The following is a 12,754-nucleotide window of genomic DNA, read 5'->3' on the forward strand; positions in this document are numbered from 1 at the left end:
TATTATTATTATTATTATTATTATTATTATTATTATTATTATTATTATTATTATTATTATCATGTGTATGTGTAAGCATGCTGCAAAAAAAACCCCTCTGCACTCTACGTCATCCGGCAATATATCAATCCAGACAGTAACGCTTGAACGAAGCTCTTTACCCTCTAAATACGGAGCGCCAACTTGATTATGAACACATTTTCATTGTGTGTGTAAAAAAAAAAAGAACTTCTGCAGACTCTAAACTACTTGGCTGACCACAAGTGGTGCTCTCACTCCTTTATGCATTCCAAGGAAGAGGGAGGAAGTTACAAACCGATCATACCACACACATCACGAGCCTCGCTATGAAACCTAATGGAACAATAGGTATGCTGTTTTGTGCCCTTGGCGTTATTAGTGCCTGTAAAGGGAGTTGTCTTCTCCAGCTGCTGTGGCTGAAATAAGTTCATTTAGTTTTAGAAACTTTCACTGAACAGTCAGCTACAATGTCACAACTAAGCATATACATAAGCACTTTAATACTTTAAATGCAAATAATAGAAATTTTCTATTACACTCCCTTTTCCCGTCATTCGTGAACAAGACCCCAAGATACTTAAACTCCTCCACTTGGAGCAGGAACTCGTCCCTGACCCAGAGTGGGCACTCCACGCTTTTCTGGCTGAGGACCATGGCCTCAGACATGGAGGTGCTGATTCTCATTCCCACCTCTTCACACTCTGTGAACTGTCCCAGTGCGAGCTGGAGGCCATCGCCTGTTGAAGCCAACAGATCCACATCATCTGCAAAAAGCAGAGATGAGATTCTGAGACCACCCAAGTGAAAGCCTTCCGCCACTTGGCTGTGCCTAGAAATTCAGTCCATAAAAACAGGATCGGTGACAAAGGGAAGCCCTGGCAGACTCCCTTACCCACCGGAAACGAGTCTGACTTATTGAACTGCAAAATCTCCAGTGGTCAATTGGAAAATAAATAAAAATGCTAGTAATTTTTCAGTGTTAGAAAATCAACACTGCTAATGTTAGTCACTGTTAATCTTTAACACTGACTAAGTTACTGTTAAAATATAACACTGTCAGTGTTAATTTAACACTGTCAGTGTTAATTTAACACTGTCAGTGTTAATTTAACACTCAAAAGAGTGGACACATAAAAACACTTTTCTAGTGTCAATTTAACACTGGAGATTTTGCAGTGGGGTAGTGTATTTGCATTTGTCACCTTTCGCTTTCAGCCACACCATGACACTGCCACATCGCTGCTGAGTACTGATGATTGCAGTTCTGCAAAAAGGAGAACTGACTGAGGGAATGTTTTTGGCCAGCATATAGCCTTTTCCTATAGATCTAGGGTAGTCTACAGTGTGGTGCGATACATACATGTTAAAAAGGTTTAGCCACCCGCTACATGAAGGTGTGTAGACTTCTTGAAACAGTTCAGATCTCACAGGAAAAATGAAACACCAGGGAGTGCCGAGCTCCAGCTCTCCGCTTCTTCACTACAGACCTTTGGACCAGCTGGTTACTCATTGAATTGACATTTCAACAGCATGTAACACAAAAAATAAAAGTGCCATCAAAACAACAACAGTTGCCTGTAATATTTGAAAACCTCACATATTTCTCTCATAAGAAATGCTGACTGATATCAATATTCCTCCACCAGATCACCCTTCCTCAACTCACCCTTCCTCAATTCTGACAATTCATTTCAAGAGCTCAATACTACCAACACCTGGATAACTGAGAATCTACACAGACACTTAAAGTATAGTTACACATTTATCTGCTTCAGTTCTTTAGATTTTTCTCTATGAGCTCCAGTCAACCACCTGGCCTTATCTGGTTTGTTAAATAAACAACTTTATTATTAAGATTGCAGATTAATTGTGTTCCATGTTGTAGATTCTGTTTACATACCCTTGTGTTTAACTATAAATTTGTGAGAGGGGATTTTCTTGCATTGTTTTACTTTATCTTGTTCATTGATTTTCAGACACTCGAAGATGGCTGAGAATATTGCTCAATGACAAGCTAACACATTTCATCCTGGACTACTTTCAGCTGCCTTAAATACTTCAAAATCATTTTTGTTGTTAAAGAAGTCTGAAATGTGGACTCAGATATTGGCTGCTTGTATGGCTTTTTAGCAACTGAGTGAAAATATTGTTTGTACATAGACCAGCAGGAGAGAGAAACAGCAAAATTTAGGTCTGGGACTGTTTTTTTCCATAATTCCAAACACAGCTAAGAGATTTACAAAAACTATTGAAGACCAAAGAAGACTAAATGCTGACTTTCATGAATGTTACTCAACCAGTGAACCTCCAGTGAACAACTGTGGGGGCGGGTAAAAAAGTCACACTTCCTCTTTGGAACACTGCCAAACAAATTGTGTTGACTCTTAATGCTAAGCTCCACCTTTTTATGTTTCAGTGCATTACATTCTTTTGCTTTGTTTGCACACTTCTGTCCTGACTTGACTGGAATACAGCAGTTATAACTGTAGTCAGCTATAGAGGAACTCGTCTCTGACACAGACGTACATCAGTCACAAGTGGTTCGTCTATAGCGGACACTGAGACAGGTAAGCAGCTACAGCACAGATAGACACATAGATGAGTGTAAATACACTTTTCAGTAACATGCTGATGGAAAAAAACCTGAGAATCATTCATTTGAGGAAGAATTGGAAGGTGAAATAAAAACTCAAAGAAAATGGGCAGAGTAGATACTGTGATTCTATGAAAGTGACAGAAGATATTATGACAGAAAACATTTTAAAACTGAAAAACATCTGTGTCTTTTTCTGCTTGTGTTCAGTCAAGATGAAGTTGCTGCTTGTTGTTGCTGCTGTTCTGGCTGTGGCCAGCTGTGCCAGCATCTCTCTGGAAGATCTGGAGTTTCATGCCTGGAAACTCAAGTTTGGTGAGACAGCAGACTCTTTTAGTCTTTTTATTGCTGTTGATCCTTGGGAAGACTTGGAAAGAAATATGAGCTCACCCTAATATGTTAAAATTGTGTAAAAAGGGAAATTTCGTAGCAGATTATTTCTTACATTCATTACCAATGTATTTTCTATTGTTCTGTTTTCACTATTTCCTTTTCCAATTGGTAGATAAGTCATATGACTCTGAATCAGATGAGGCTCAAAGGAAGCAGATCTGGCTCAACAACCGCAAACATGTGCTAGTGCACAACATCTTGGCAGACCAGGGTTTGAAGTCCTACCGCCTTGGGATGACCCAATTTGCTGACATGGTATATGCAAAAAAAGACGTGTCATTCAGATTTTACTCCTCACCATTTACAATTTCACAAATACTTGTTTTTTGTAATGCATATACGCATGTAAGAATGCATAGAAACTTTTAAATAAAAACCCCATGAACTCTGTTCCTCTTCTCAGGAAAATGAAGAGTACAAACGGCTGGTTTCCCAGGGCTGCCTTCACTCTTTCAATTCTTCTCTACCTCGCCGCGGCTCTACCTTCTTCCGACAACGTGAAGGTACTGATCTACCCGACACTGTTGACTGGAGAGATAAGGGATATGTCACCGATGTCAAGAATCAAATGCAATGTGGCTCCTGCTGGGCCTTCAGTGCAGTAAGTAGAAATAACTTTCTGTTCTTTATTTTTGTAACATGGCAAACTTTGCTCGGCTGTGGTCTGGTTTCAAACTCACTCTTTTTGTTTTTTCAGACTGGCTCCCTGGAGGGTCAGCACTTCAGGAAAACAGGAAAGCTGGTGTCTCTGAGTAAGCAGCAGTTGGTCGACTGCTCTCAGAGCTTTGGCACCCATGGCTGCAAGGGAGGCTGGATGGACTATGCCTTCAAGTACATCCAAGAAAATGGAGGGATTGACACTGAGGAGTCCTACCCTTATGAGGCCGAGGTAAATAGACTGCAATATGTCAAAAACATGTCACACTTGATTCCTTTTAAATCATGATCTTTGAATTTATACAAGCCTCAGCACTTTGCCATCTTTGCCATGTAACTGTAACTTCGGTCGTTGCTGTGCTTTTTTTGGAAGTCGAATTTCCCAGAGGAACCCACCCGAGGGATTAATAAAGTTCTATCTTATCTCTCTCTTATCTTATCTCACTATCATCAGCTTGATAACTTTAGTGAAAATTACTGATGATATTCTAATACATTCAGATAAATGTCCTGCTCAACAGCTTTTGATACTGTTGAACATGCTACCCTTATTAGCAGGCTACAAAACTGCGTTGTCATCTCTGGTACTGCTCTCAAATGGTTTTCATCATACTTATCAAACAGATAATTCAGGATTCATATAAATCAATGCATGTCCTCATCTGCACCTGCCCCAGGGCTTCTTTATATATGTTACCCCTGGGCCAAACTGAGATTCTAGTGCTCAGCCCACTAAGGACGTTAGTCAGGACATTAGCCCCCATGTCAATCATTTCAAATCATCTGCGAAAAACTTTGGTGTCACTTTTGATCATCACTTTAATTTCAAAACTCATATCTCAAAGGTTACCCAGTTTTGTTTCCTTCATCTGAAAAATATTGTGAAAATCAAACCTTTACCTTTCAATCATCTTGAAAATTTAGTATGTTTCCTTAATCCATTCCCCTTCAATTTTGGCCATAGTTTGAAACGATACAAGTATGTATATGTGTATGTGAGAATGAAGATCTCTCGGTATGACTAACCATGTGACTGTTTATGTGTCTGTATGTTTTAACACGCACACTTGTCTTCAACGTGCACCTTTTATTTGAACTGTGAAGCCCTTTGTAACTCTGTGTTTTGAAAACTGAATAAATAAATAAAGTTATTATTATTATTTCAATAAGGAGAGATCATTAGACGGAACTGAACATCATTTATTGATATACAGAATTCAGTTATTTGGCTGTTAGACTCTGATGGCCCATCAAAGCAGACCAGAATCCCAGAGGTGATAGGGATTAGAACAGGACACCCCTTGGAATCTAGACATTGGTGGTGGCGATGAAGATGGAGGCTTGAATGAAGCCTGTGACGAGCGAGAGGTGGTGATGCGGAGAAGGTGTGGTGCATGACGGCATCTGCAAGGGAAAATGACAGATGCCAGTGAGATTTACAGTATGCGGAGAAATATGGCAGAAATATGATTGGACCAGACCAGTTATGTCACAAAAAGCTTGACAGCAGAAGTCACAGTGGAAGTGATGCAAAGCTTAGATTAGATGCCAACACCTGGGAAACAGACAGATGTGTGACTACAGATCTTCCTTATAGAACATACGCATAAGCTTCATTATTATTATTGATAAATATATGAATCAGGGGTGCAAATCGGCTCGTTTAGACAGTGTTATTAAGCATGAAAGTGTTTGAAGCAGTTTACAGTACTTCCAAAACATACTATAGGTCCAAGTAATAAACCCCACAGTGGCTACTTTACTGACTTCTTTCTAAATCCATTTTCAACATCACATTTTTTATATGCTGTGTTGCGATCAACGCGAGAAATTATAACATATTTCCTCTGTATTAGGATGGAGATTGCCGTTACAACCCTAAATCTACTGGTGCTACATGCACCGGCTATGTTGATGTGCAACCAGCTAATGAAGAAACCCTGAAAGAAGCTGTGGCTACCATCGGACCAATATCAGTGGCCATTGATGCTTCTCATCCGTCTTTTCTGCTCTATGAATCAGGTGCAGTCATTGAAACACAATTGAAAGTACCAAGAAAATTGTCTTAAAATTGAAAAAGAAATGGGAATAGTTTTGTTCTTTACATCTATCAGTTTAATTGACATGTGTTTGCAGGAGTTTATGATGAGCCCGACTGCAGCAGCACAATGTTCACCCATGGTGTGCTGGCTGTGGGTTATGGTACTGAAAATGGACATGACTACTGGTTGGTCAAGAACAGGTAAATACCCACATGCGATGGCTATATTTAAATTTATATTTGATACACAGATACATAAAAACTTTTTTTATGGATTAACAATCGGATCATCATGTCTCTACATGTTATTGAACTGCTAGTGTGAACACAGCCCACTTTTAGCTGTTAACCCCTTAGCAGTCCTATTAGTCCCCTAAACCATCCAATGTCCCGTGGGCGGTACGTCCGACTGCTAACAGTTTAAATGTTGTTACTTTCTTTCTTCCTGTAGCTTTGGTGTTGGATGGGGGGAGAAAGGATACATTAAGATGAGCAGGAACAAATCCAACCAGTGTGGGATTGCTAGTGCAGCAAGCTACCCTCTGGTCTGAAGAGGTGGGAAGAAACATTAGAGTTTAATGAAATGACATCATAAAGACTGCAAATACATGAAATATAAATAAATAAATGAACAAATTGTTTCACATTGACATTTAATAAAAGTAATTGTGTTTATTTCACTGTGTTGGTAGTGTATGGCTTAATAACCAAGAAGTGTTTTTTAGCATTTAAACTTTGGTCTGTTGATCAGTCCACTATGCTCAGCACCAGTGGGATTTCTATTTTTTTTTTATACTTCTGTGTTCCCCAAAGAAAAAAGTTGACTGGTGATCCGTCCCTGGCTTTTCCTGTACAGCCACCATGAGAAATATAATGTATTTGTTTTATTTTGTATTTGTGCCCTGTAATAAAGCAGTAGCTTGCAAAAAGGCTGAGTAATGCACCTTCATCCATTCCTTTTTGTAACAAAAGTTAGAACAAGTCAGAGATCAATCCTGATAGGATTTGCAATCATGGTTTTTAGTTAGACTATTGTGAGAGGAATGACGGACCCGACCACATACTTGCACTTTCCAGCACGCTTCTTTATTCAGTTGTCGTTTCTTCAACTCATGTCTTTTTCACAGCTTTTCAGCTGCGTCCTACACACAACAACAACCTCAGGTCCCGACATGTTTAATATAGGGGAGGCGTGATGAGCTGATTGACCTCAGGTATGTCAGCCTCCCCCGCAGCCACGCCACGGACCATGCCCCACCACAACTGCCAATGCTGTTTTCACCATTAGGCAGAAGTACGGATACTTCTGTTAAAAAATACTGGTAAAAGCTGAAGTACTGATTTAACTTCTTTACTCAATTAAAATTTATAAAGTACAGGTTCTGAAACTTACTCAAAATAAGAAAGCAAAAAGTATATCTTTTGAGTATTTTTTTATGTAATAAAAGAGAATTGTGCTGCTGCAGTTGGTTCAATTGATGCAGTAAAATGATATTAGTGCAAGGAAATATAAATGTTATTTCATTCCATATTTTGATTCTAATGAATGTACTCAGGTTATATCAATTATGTAGAATACAAACACAGAAAAAGAGGGGGAATTAAAAACAAAAAACAGCTCTATCTGTTGCCTACATTACAGAGGCTAATTTTGCACACATAAACAAGAAAATTTGTACCGTTAGGGGTTAATGTGAGGTTGTAGAGAGATGGAAAGTAATCAGAATTGAGGAGATCCACTGCCAGAAGGCAAAAATCCAGACACTGAGAATAGCTAGAAGTACCTGGAAATGCTACAGTGAACGGGAACCACAAAGAAGTTGCTATTATTAGTCAGTCAACTGAATGGGTAGAACAAGATCTGGGCAATCAAAACCTACGCCCTGCCAGTTGTCAGATACCCTCTACAGTAATCACCTGGCCAAAGGAGGAGATAGAAGCCACAGATGTGAGGACAAGGAAGCTCCTAAGCAGAAGGAAGGTGGCTGAGGATTGGTGATTGTCAGATACACCGTCCAGGATGAAACAACAAAGATCCATGAGATGTACACTGACTGTGTGCTTAGTAAACACCTCAGGCATCAGAAACCTGAGAAAGAAGAAGACTAAGAACAGATTCTCTACACAGATGAAGCAAACTCTATGTCAGAGTAATGTCACATACACGTAATTTGTTGGACAGACGCACAATTCATCTGGTTTTGTCCATCCATATCATTTTAAATCAAATACTCAAAATGCGACTGAAGTGCAGACTTTTACCTTTAATTCAATGAGTTTAAGAAACATTTGATATTTGACAAGTCATTGACAAACAGTTTTGTTGCCAGATGACGTATAGGTCATTTGATATGTGCAGAAAAATCCCTGATCATAATCTTTGACTCGACAGGTCTTCATAACAAATGACTATTGTTATCTTGCCTAATAGCAGTTGGAGATGCAAATCAAATCATTCAGCTAGTGTTGCTGTATACCAACAATTTGCCTAACAGAAAGAAATCAGCAGAAGTAACCTCTGGGACTGATGTCAGACTGCCTCAACCGGTTTGTGGTGATGGGAAAAAAATCACGAGTCATACACCTGAGGAAGGAATTTCTGCTCACAAAAACAAATCTAAGGTCAAAGTCAGGTTGCGACTTGTTAATTAAACAACTTGATTGACAACTGTGCTTCATGTAGTAGATTCAGTATCTGTCCACTTGCTTGTTTGAGTTGCTTTATTTTATTTGTAGTTTTTCAGACACATCAATTAAAAATATTTCTCAAAGACAAGCTGAGTTTTTATACCTATTATGTATAAGAACTCAGTGTCTTTATATATACCACAAGACATAATACAGTTGGCTTAAACAATTCAAAATAAACATTTTATGTTGTTCAAAAAGTTTGAAATGTGGACATATACTTACTGCTTCTGTGGCTTTTAGCAAAGTAACAGGATGGTTTTTGTAAGTAGACCTGCAGGAGAGGGAAACACAGTACGACATATTTAAGTTTGAGTGTTTTTTCAGTGATCCCAAACACACCTCAGAAATTTGCAAAAGCTACTTGAGAGAAAAAACCCCAAAGAATGCTGACTGTCATGAAGGTTCATCCACATGACTGTGTAACTTCCAGTTAACACTGTGGGGGAAAGCCAAACACTCTGTGACTTCCTCTTTGGAAAATTATTTTCACTCTCAATGTTTAGCTCCACCCTTTTGTGCTTCAGTGCTTGACACTTTTTCTTTCCGTGCTGTCCTGACCTGACTGGAGTACTGCAGTCATATTATAGTCGGCTAAATAAACAAGCTCCCTCTGGCACAGTCGTTTATCAGCCACAGGTGGTTATCAGTCAGACTGAGTCAGGCGGTACAGGTAAGTAGCTACAGTAGCGTTAACTAGACATGTAGACAATTATGAATGCACTTTTCAGCAGTGTGTTAATGAAAAAAAGCAGAGAATCATTAATTTTGGAAAGAACTGGTGGGAAATGTGAAACAAATAGTCGAAGAAAAAATCAAAGTGAATAGTGTGACGCTATGAAAGTGACATTACGAAAGAGTGCGTTTTAAAGCTGTCATTAAAAAAAAACCCCGAAACTGCATGTGTGGTTTCCTGTAAGTAACAAAGGATTTCTGTCTTTTTCTGCTTGTGTTCAGTCAAGATGAAGTTGCTGCTTGTTGTTGCTGCTGTTCTGGCTGTATCCAGCTGTGCCAGCATCTCTCTGGAAGATCTGGAGTTTCACGCCTGGAAACTCAAGTTTGGTGAGACAGCAGACTCTTTTAGTCTTTTTATTGCTGTTGATCCCTTTCTGTGCTTTTTAAATACTGTACAAGCCTCTCCTCTTTGATGTAAACCGTTTGTTTTTTAATTGTGTTCTGCTGACATTAAGATACTGTACAAGCCTCAAACTTGGAAAACTGTGGAAACAAAGGGAAATATGCATTTTCCCTAAAATTCATTAATGGATTTTCTATTATTCTGTTTCTCATAATTTCCTTTTCCACTATGCAGAAAAGTCATATGACTCTGAGTCAGAGGAGGCTCACCGGAAACAAATCTGGCTCAACAACCGCAAACATGTTCTAGTGCACAACATTTTGGCAGACCAGGGTTTGAAGTCCTACCGACTTGGGATGACCCACTTTGCTGACATGGTATATGCAGAAAAATGGTATATGTGTCATGAATACTTTTAGTTGTAATTGTAAGGTTAAAAAAACAGAAACATAAAAACAAACTTTTGAACTAAAAACTGATAAATTTGGTCCCTCTTGACCAGGAAAATGAAGAGTACAGACGACTGGTTTCCCGGGGCTGCCTTGGCTCCTTCAATACTTCTCTGCATCACCGCGGCTCTACCTTCCTTCGGCTACCTGAAGGTACTGATCTACCTGACACTGTTGACTGGAGGGATAAGGGATATGTCACTGATGTCCAGAATCAGATGCAATGTGGCTCCTGCTGGGCCTTCAGTACAGTGAGTACATAAGCCCCAGTGTTCTTTAATCCTGTAAAATCGGAAGTTTGTTCAACTATTGTCTGGGTTCAAATAGACTCATCCTTATTGCAGATTGGTGCACTGGAGGGTCAGAACTTCAGGAAGACAGGAAAGCTGGTGTCTCTGAGTAAGCAGCAGTTGGTCGACTGCTCTCAGAGCTTTGGCAACCATGGCTGCAATGGAGGCTGGATGGACTATGCCTTCAAGTACATCCAAGCAGCTGGAGGAATTGACACTGAGGAGTCCTACCCTTATGAGGCTGAGGTAAGCATTATGAAAAAATAATTATCATTACCTGACAATCATAATACTAATCTAAGAAGTAGAAGTGTAAATCAGCTCATTCAGACAGGGTTATTTATCATGAAAATGTATGAAGTTGTGTACTTCCAAAACACATATTAGCTCCAAGCCACATGAAGCCCACAGCATTAGCTACTTTACTGACTTCTTTCAAAACACATCTTTAAGATCACGGTGTTTTCTAAATGCTCTTTTTGTGAATATAATTATGACTAACACAATAAATTATAGCATCTTTTTTTCTGTATTAGGAAGGAAATTGCCATTACAACCCTGAAACTGTTGGTGCCACGTGTACCGGCTATGTTGATGTAAGTCCGAATGAAGATGCTCTGAAGGAGGCTGTGGCCACCATTGGACCGATATCTATTGCCATGGATGCTTCTCACGAGTCGTTTCAGTTCTACCAATCAGGTACACACACTGAAAAAGATGTCATGAAACCTTTAAATTGAAAACGATCAAATGTGAAGTGCTTCATTTGTCTAACTGACATATATTTCTAGGAGTGTATGACGAGCCTTCATGTATAACCTCACGGTACAGCCATGCTATGCTGGCTGTGGGTTATGGTACGGAAAATGGACATGACTACTGGCTGGTCAAGAACAGGTAAATACCCACATGTGATGCTCATATTTGAATTCATGCAGTTCACTTTTTCTAAGAGTGAGTGCTGATACACACACACACACACATGTAAAATGCATATTATTTAAGCAGGTCCTTATGTCTAGTGTGGACGCTATTCATTTTTTGTTGCTAAATGTTGCTCATTTGTTCTTTCCTGTAGCTTCGGCCTTGGATGGGGAGAGAAAGGATACATAAAGATGAGCAGGAACAAATCCAACCAGTGTGGGATTGCTTCTAAAGCAAGCTATCCTCTGGTCTGAAGAGGTGGGAAGAAACCCATCCTCAGTTTTTCCTTCTGATTTGACAGAAATTTATTTCAGTGTTTTTAACTGGGTTATGTAACTAAAAATCATTTTATTTGTGGTGTTAAGAAGCTCTCTTTTCCTGCAATTGTGCTCATAAATTTATAAATACTGTAAATACATGCAAAAATAAATCAACTGTGAAACTGTGGTCTGTTGATCAATCCATCATCCAGGCAGAAATGTTTAGCACCTGTGGGTAAATTGCTAGCTTTCTGGAGACATTTTGAACACTTTCAGACTATAGACTGTCAGCACAGATTGATAGATTGTATTTATTTATTTATTTTTTACATTTTTAAAAATAATTACCAAATCAGAAAAAGGGTTCCAGAAAAAAAAAATCAGCTAGCAATGGGTTTTTTCAAGTGAATAATAATATTCTGAAACAGTTGTGATTTGTATCTAGAGTGGAACGCAAATTTTGTCATGCTGTGTGGTGTGGTGTGGCCGCCAGGTTGTAGGACCCAAACCCAGGACTCAGAGATGGAATAATTTAAAGCAACAGGTTTATTACTGGGAAAACTTTACATAAAATAAACTCACAAAAAAACCAAACCAAAACCTCAAACATAAAAACTAGGACTAAAGTGGACTCAAACTAAAAACTAAGAAACATGAACCAGGACAACCAGGAACTATGCACTAGAATTAAGACAGGAACACGAAGGGAAAAAACCAGAAACAGAGAGAAACACAGGGCATAAAACGCAAGCAGGACAATGAGAGGAAGGGGAACAGGTGGAAACACAATTGGGACAAATCAGACCTAATGAGACTAAGGAGAAGCAAAGCTAGACACACTACACACAGGACAGGGACTATCAAAATAAAACAGGAAGCACATGACAGGCACAGCAGCAAGGACTACACCGTGAAGAGAGGGAACACAGAGCACAGGGACAAGAGTATAAAAAACTGCTAACCTACACTAAACATGACGGGCACAGGAACCAAAACCTATAGCAATCACAAGACAAAAAGGAACTAGAAAGTGAGAAGTAGAGAACAGAAACCAAAACACTAGCAGTCATCAACCATGTGTTAGGATGCCTGGGTCGTCGACCCAGGGTTTTTGAGTTTTTGATATTATTTATACTTCCTAGTTTTTGGTTTCTTTGAGTTCTGTCTTATGGCTTATGTCTCTGTCTTCTTTAAGTGCTCTGTCTCCCCTATCACCTGCATCCCCTTGTCTAGTTCGTGTCTATGTGTATCCTAAGTTCCTATATCCCCCTATATCAGTCAGTGGTTGTGTCTGCCCTGTTCCCACGTCTCTGTTCCCTTTGTAGTGCCTGCATATGAGTCTGTGTCTTTGTTCAGTCTG

The 12,754-nt window shown here is 39.3% G+C and overlaps 3 protein-coding genes across 7 annotated transcripts in view; all 3 read left to right on the forward strand.

Annotated features, from left to right (window-relative positions):
• Positions 1–2,445: 2,445 nt before the first annotated feature.
• On the forward strand, positions 2,446–11,581 carry LOC102302423 (procathepsin L). 5 transcript variants are annotated; one of them, XM_042222465.1, is made up of 9 exons: positions 2,446–2,588; positions 2,825–2,929; positions 3,120–3,262; positions 3,411–3,608; positions 3,705–3,896; positions 5,521–5,686; positions 5,801–5,906; positions 6,157–6,260; positions 6,833–6,958. In XM_042222465.1, exons 2-8 carry the CDS (start codon positions 2,830–2,832, stop codon positions 6,254–6,256), a joined length of 1,005 nt encoding a protein of 334 aa, XP_042078399.1. In that variant the 5' UTR covers positions 2,446–2,588; positions 2,825–2,829; the 3' UTR covers positions 6,257–6,260; positions 6,833–6,958. The 5 variants fall into 5 exon arrangements, with proteins under 5 accessions (XP_042078399.1, XP_042078400.1, XP_042078401.1 ...); XM_042222466.1 differs by lacking the exons at positions 3,411–3,608; positions 3,705–3,896; positions 5,521–5,686; ... (1 more) ...; positions 6,157–6,260; positions 6,833–6,958 and adding exons at positions 9,974–10,171; positions 10,265–10,456; positions 10,747–10,909; positions 11,002–11,107; positions 11,289–11,581; XM_042222467.1 differs by lacking the exons at positions 3,120–3,262; positions 3,411–3,608; positions 3,705–3,896; ... (2 more) ...; positions 6,157–6,260; positions 6,833–6,958 and adding exons at positions 9,706–9,848; positions 9,974–10,171; positions 10,265–10,456; ... (1 more) ...; positions 11,002–11,107; positions 11,289–11,581.
• LOC102300389 (procathepsin L) overlaps positions 2,466–12,754 on the forward strand; it is a 31,929-nt gene continuing 21,640 nt past the window's right edge. Inside the window, exon 1 of the mRNA XM_042222470.1 lies at positions 2,466–2,588. The gene's annotated coding sequence lies outside the window, so the exon portion shown is untranslated. The remainder of the gene's footprint in view (positions 2,589–12,754) is intronic.
• Positions 8,966–12,754, forward strand: part of LOC102301517 (procathepsin L) — an 18,187-nt gene continuing 14,398 nt past the window's right edge. The window contains exon 1 of the mRNA XM_042222469.1: positions 8,966–9,066. The gene's annotated coding sequence lies outside the window, so the exon portion shown is untranslated. The remainder of the gene's footprint in view (positions 9,067–12,754) is intronic.

Source organism: Haplochromis burtoni, unplaced genomic scaffold, assembly GCF_018398535.1.
Source record: "Haplochromis burtoni strain Fernald_Lab_line unplaced genomic scaffold, NCSU_Asbu1 Contig_86, whole genome shotgun sequence".
In the NCBI taxonomy this organism is placed as follows: Eukaryota; Metazoa; Chordata; class Actinopteri; order Cichliformes; family Cichlidae; genus Haplochromis; species Haplochromis burtoni.